The sequence below is a fragment of the Triticum aestivum genome, chromosome 6A, assembly GCF_018294505.1.
Source record: "Triticum aestivum cultivar Chinese Spring chromosome 6A, IWGSC CS RefSeq v2.1, whole genome shotgun sequence".
In the NCBI taxonomy this organism is placed as follows: Eukaryota; Viridiplantae; Streptophyta; class Magnoliopsida; order Poales; family Poaceae; genus Triticum; species Triticum aestivum.
The window spans coordinates 418,391,254-418,396,274 of NC_057809.1; the positions used below are offsets into that span (position 1 = coordinate 418,391,254).

Consider the following 5,021-nt stretch of genomic DNA (forward strand, 5'->3'; position numbering starts at 1 on the left):
CCAAAGACATTCCACTCAGAAGAATCAATGTCATTCGACCGTCACAGAAGTCACTTGACAAACAGAAGATCTGAAGCCACTCTACACAGCAACGGTCTGGCGTTTACTCATAGCCTTAACTACCATTTATAGCACTTTAATACGGACGTTACCTGTAACGCTCCACCTTTATGTACATTGAACCTCGCATAACGGAGGGGGGCCGGGGTCCCGGCGCACTCTATATAAGCCACCCCCTCCTCCAGGACAGGGGTTCGCATCTTTTGTAAACACACACACACACACACACACACACACACATAATCCAGCCGACCGCCCCAGGGCATCGAGACGTAGGGCTATTACTTTCTCCGAGAAGGGCCTGAATTCGTAAACTCGTGTGTACAACTACTCCATAGTTAGGATCTTGCCTCTTCATACCTACCCCCCATTCTACTGTCAGTCTTAGAACCACGACACTAAGCGCATCCGCCACGTCATCCCGACCCACCGCAGGCCCATCCCGACCCCACAAAATCCCCCTCCTGAGCAAATCCTAGCTCACTTCACTCCGCTCCGCTCCCCGACGATCGCTTTTCCCCAATCCGTCCAATCCCTAGCGCCGGCGAGCATTTCAAGCACCGACAACCACTCCGACAACAACTCCGAAAACGAGTATGAGATAGCGCTCCGTATCGCGCTCGAGCGCTCGCGGGTCGGTACGAGCGGCAGCTCTGGGTTCGGTGCGACACCTCATGTTGCCCGACGCCAGCCTATCCCGCCCCGTGCGTGGATCTGCACGGGCTGCCCAATTTGCTCCGCCAGCCCGACGACCTACTCCACCTCCGACGCTGCTCCGCCCAGGCAGCAGTGGGTTCTAGTACCCGCTCCGTCGGCGCCGTGGATGCGGGCGTTTAAAGGGTTGAATTTGGCAAGTGGTTGTAGATGCTTTTGTATTTCCTTACGGATGGAGTACTTCAGAATGTGACGAGGGAACAGCTAGCGAGGCACCTGAGCAAGGTGTCCAAAAGCAGCCAAAATATCAGCGGAACGCAACAAAACCCAATCGGGTGAGGACGCGCACCCTGTGGACCAAATAGTGACGTGCGTGTGACACTCTTGTGAAAGAGGCAGTCGCCGCTGGCGCTGGCGCTGGCCCGGGCATTGTGCCATGCCTCCCCCCTTGCTAGGCGAGGTGTCGGCCTCGAGCGACGATCCTTTCTCAGCTAAGCAAGGTCAGACCGACAGAAGCAATAATTTCTCGCCCCTGAGCGAGCAAGAGGACGGGAGCCTGGAGCATTTATGCCCGAAAGGCAGCGGGGATATGCAACACGATATTACGGGGCTGTTTGATTTTAGGACTAGCATTGCCACACTTTGCCACACATTTTTGCCAAACTTGACTAAGGTTAATTTATCAAAATGAGAGCCACAATTTGGCAAGCCTAAGGAAAGTGTATGCCATGTGGGGTCCAAATGTGGCTTGCCTAAGATGTGGCTTAAACCAAACACTCACCTACGTTGGTCAAACTTGCCTAACGTTAGATGTGGCAATTTTTGGCAAAATTAGTCACAAACCAAACAGCCCCTACCATGCTCAATCTCCACGATGAGCTCATCAAACAGAGCATGCGGGCACGCAGAGAAACGCCTGGAGACGAGGCCACGGGGTCAGAGACCGCTGTATGCAATGATACCCCGGCAGGCGGCGGCAGCGGCACCCATTACTGCACTGACACTGAGGCCTTGCCTCTGCCTCGCCGCTGCCGCTGAGCTAGCGAGCTTGTCCCTTGGCGACGGGCAGGGCGCCGCTCAGACGGTCCGAGAGACCGAGAGGGGCATTCAAGTCTCCGGACCCCGGACGATCGCACGGTTTGCATTGTAGTACATCGGGAATTCAAGAACTACTGCTCCACATGCATCTAATTTCAAGAAGAATGCTAGTAGTACATGGATTACACGAGGAGAACTGGACGGACTCATTGGACACGAAGAGCATAGGTTCCCCTGATGGAAGAAAGCTATGCCATACTGGTTCCGAAATCAATTGAAAGAACAAGATAGCTCATTAATAAATAAAAAACATGATGGCTCATTGAGCTGCACGGATACTATGGACGAACGATGCTCGCCCAAGGTTGGTTGCTGCTGCTCTCTAGCTCCCTGTGTTGTTGCTCCCAGCATCTGTTACTATGGTAAGCCTCCGTGCCGACTTGATAAACTCGCTGAAATGGGCAGAGGAAATTAAACCATTGTGCGTCAGTCCAAGTTAAAGACCGGTCCATCCGAATTCTGATAATTTATGATTTCATCACTAGCAAGTTTAACACGCAGAGGGATTGGTTCTCACCTGAAAGGCTCGTCACCGGCGTGCTTCACTTCACCGTCGGCTCCACGGTAGAGCACACGGCTCCTCAGTTCCGCACCCTCGATGCAGAACGTCTCGGACAGGCGGCCATAGAGCTCCTCAAACGAGCCCATCGCCGAGCAATCGAGATTCCGACCGAGGGTATCCGACTCGACGAACACCTTGCATTGCCCGGGCTTCAAACCGAGCTCGGAGCCGTGGCTATTGTCTCCAAACAGCCGCGGTCTCTCCGACGATGTGTTATCGGTCGAGCCACTGTTCTGAACGACAGTAGAGCCCGAGCCCTGCGATGCATTGCCCGCCTTGTCGGTGTTCCAGTTGCGCGTGCTGTACCCGGCGGCCGCGGGGGAGTTCACGACGCCTGCCGAGTCGCCACGGCTCATCTGCTGCGCCGTTAGTATTGTCTGCCCGAAGAGCACTAGCCCCGGCGGCTTGGCGTCGTTGGGCCTCTTGGCGCTGGCAGGCAGAGTGGTTGAGACGCCGTTGCGCGCCGGTGAGCTCCCAATGGTCAGGTCAGTGCTGATTCTTGGTGGGAATGGGATCGTTGCAGGACTGACATGATCGTGGCAACGGAGCCCCGGATACATGAGTCTTGACTGCAGGTGGGTAAGGTGGAGATCCGATAAAAATGGACCAAATTGCGAATGCCTGGCTCCCTGTATGCCTGAAGGAGCACTACAATCCGGGAAGGGGGAGAAGGACGGATGGTAGCTGTCGGTCTGATGATAATGGTGCTGATGGCCGTGCACCATTGGGTTTGGGAGGAACGACGGGTTTAGGAGCTGACCCTCGAAGGGGAACTCCGGGTAAGCCGGCATACGGGACTTCTTGCGCGGCGGCGAGAAGGAGGCGAGGTGCATGGCCGGCATGCTCGACACGATCTCGACCAGCCACGGGCTGACCCGCTTCACATTCTGGAGGAGGTCTGGCTCGTCCCACGTCACCTGCGTAGTTACCAAATTGACAAGTGAGCGAAACCTGAAACCTGTACAGAAAAGCAACTGTATGATTTGTTGGCGGGGGTGTAGTGTCGTGCCGTACCTGAAGAAGCCTCCACGGCGACTGCGGCCAACGGGTGGGGTGGGCGACCTGGACGCCGGCGACGGTGCCCATGAACCAGCTGATGCGGGACGAGTCCTGGGTCTCGAATGCCATCTTGAACCGCATCCCGGGGCACCACTGAACCCGCATCGCCGCTCGCACTGCTGCGGCGCGCACGCAGAACTCCGGTGTGCTGGCGCGCGGGAAGTAGACGACCTCGAACGGCTGTCCGCTGCCCGCCAGCCTCGCCGCCTCGACCACGTCCTCGGCGCGCACCTTGCCCCGGGTGCACGGGCTCGCATTGCCTCGCATCGGACCCGAATAGCGGCCCCAGCCGGTCAAAGACAAGGATCCCTCCTCGGCACCGCAGAAGCCGCGCTTGGCGCGCCGGATGCCCACGTGGAGGTCCCCGCCGTCGCCGCGCAGGAACACGATGGAGTCGCCGGCCACGAGCTTCTTCTGGTTCACGAACGCGCTCCAGCCCGTGGTGAGCAGGTGCCGGCGCGGGGTGCCCCGGTAGATGTGGCGGAACTTCCACGCAGTCCCGTGCACGTCCTTGGCGATCACGGTCTGCACGGGCGGGTCGGCGGCGTAGTCCAGCCGCGGGAAGATGGTCTCGGCGCAGTACCTCGGCACCGAGAAACCCCCGCCGTTGTTGGCGTCGGACTGCGTCAGAGTCTTGGCGAACGACGCCGGCTTCTCCTGCTCCTCATCGGCCACCGCCGCGGCATCATCCTGGACATCGCCATCCGCGTCCGTGGCGCCAAGTGGGGCCAGGCGGATCCTGGCGAAGACCTCGTCGGTGTCCGTGTCGGCCACGTACCGCACGGCGGCGACGCGGCAGGGCACGAGCGCCGGGACGCGCGCCGCGGAGAGATCGGCCCCGGCGTCGAGGCCAAGCGCGTGCTCGGTGTGGCCTTGCGGGAAGTAGTAGACGTTGCAGCCCACCGGCGGCACGGTGCACATGCCGCCCGCGCACGCCAGCCACAGCTGCCGGTCAACGCGCCGCTCGGCGCCCGGCGCCGGCTCCGTCAGGTCCGCGAACGTGATCATCGGGCGAGCACCAACGCCCGAGCGAGGTGGAGGGTTTTCTGGGAGTGGTGATGGACTGGTGGCGCGATAGGTGGGAATCGGAGGCAGAAGCGGAGGCGAGCAACGAACGAGTGGTGCCCTTCCTGCTGTAACTCTCACAACGAACGGCTTATTACGAGTCCCATTCATCAGTGAGTGGGAGACAGTGGGGCTCGACCGGCTCGTGGATATAGTCGGATGGCGCATCGCGAGGAAACAGGGTGCGGGACCAGTGGCTACACGGACGCCTGCAGAAGTGTGAGTTTCAGTGTGCGTTAGCACTGCACAGTACTCGTACTCAACTACTGACACGGGCAAGCCCATCGAGGATATACCGCCTAGTGTGTTGCTAGGACATTATGATCGTGACATTTGGTATCTTTTTGAATTATTTGGATTGCTTACCACATGACATTTGGTACCTAGAGCCACTCTGATTTCGCCCAAGTTTTGTGTTTCCGGTTTGATTAGCAAAAATTCCCAGCAAAAGGTGTTGATCTCTGTTGAAATTCGATGCAAAACACCTATGGTGTACCTGCATTCGGTTGAATTGCCGGATAAC

The 5,021-nt window shown here is 58.1% G+C and overlaps 1 protein-coding gene across 1 annotated transcript; it reads right to left on the reverse strand.

Moving 5' to 3' along the window:
- Positions 1-1,875: 1,875 nt before the first annotated feature.
- Positions 1,876-4,598, reverse strand: LOC123127710 (auxin response factor 8). The gene is made up of 3 exons (XM_044547507.1): positions 3,389-4,598; positions 2,330-3,291; positions 1,876-2,204 (listed from the first exon to the last, which is right to left on the reverse strand). The coding sequence occupies exons 1-3, from the start codon at positions 4,439-4,441 to the stop codon at positions 2,135-2,137; spliced, it is 2,085 nt and encodes a 694-aa protein (XP_044403442.1). The 5' UTR covers positions 4,442-4,598; the 3' UTR covers positions 1,876-2,134.
- Positions 4,599-5,021: the final 423 nt, after the last annotated feature.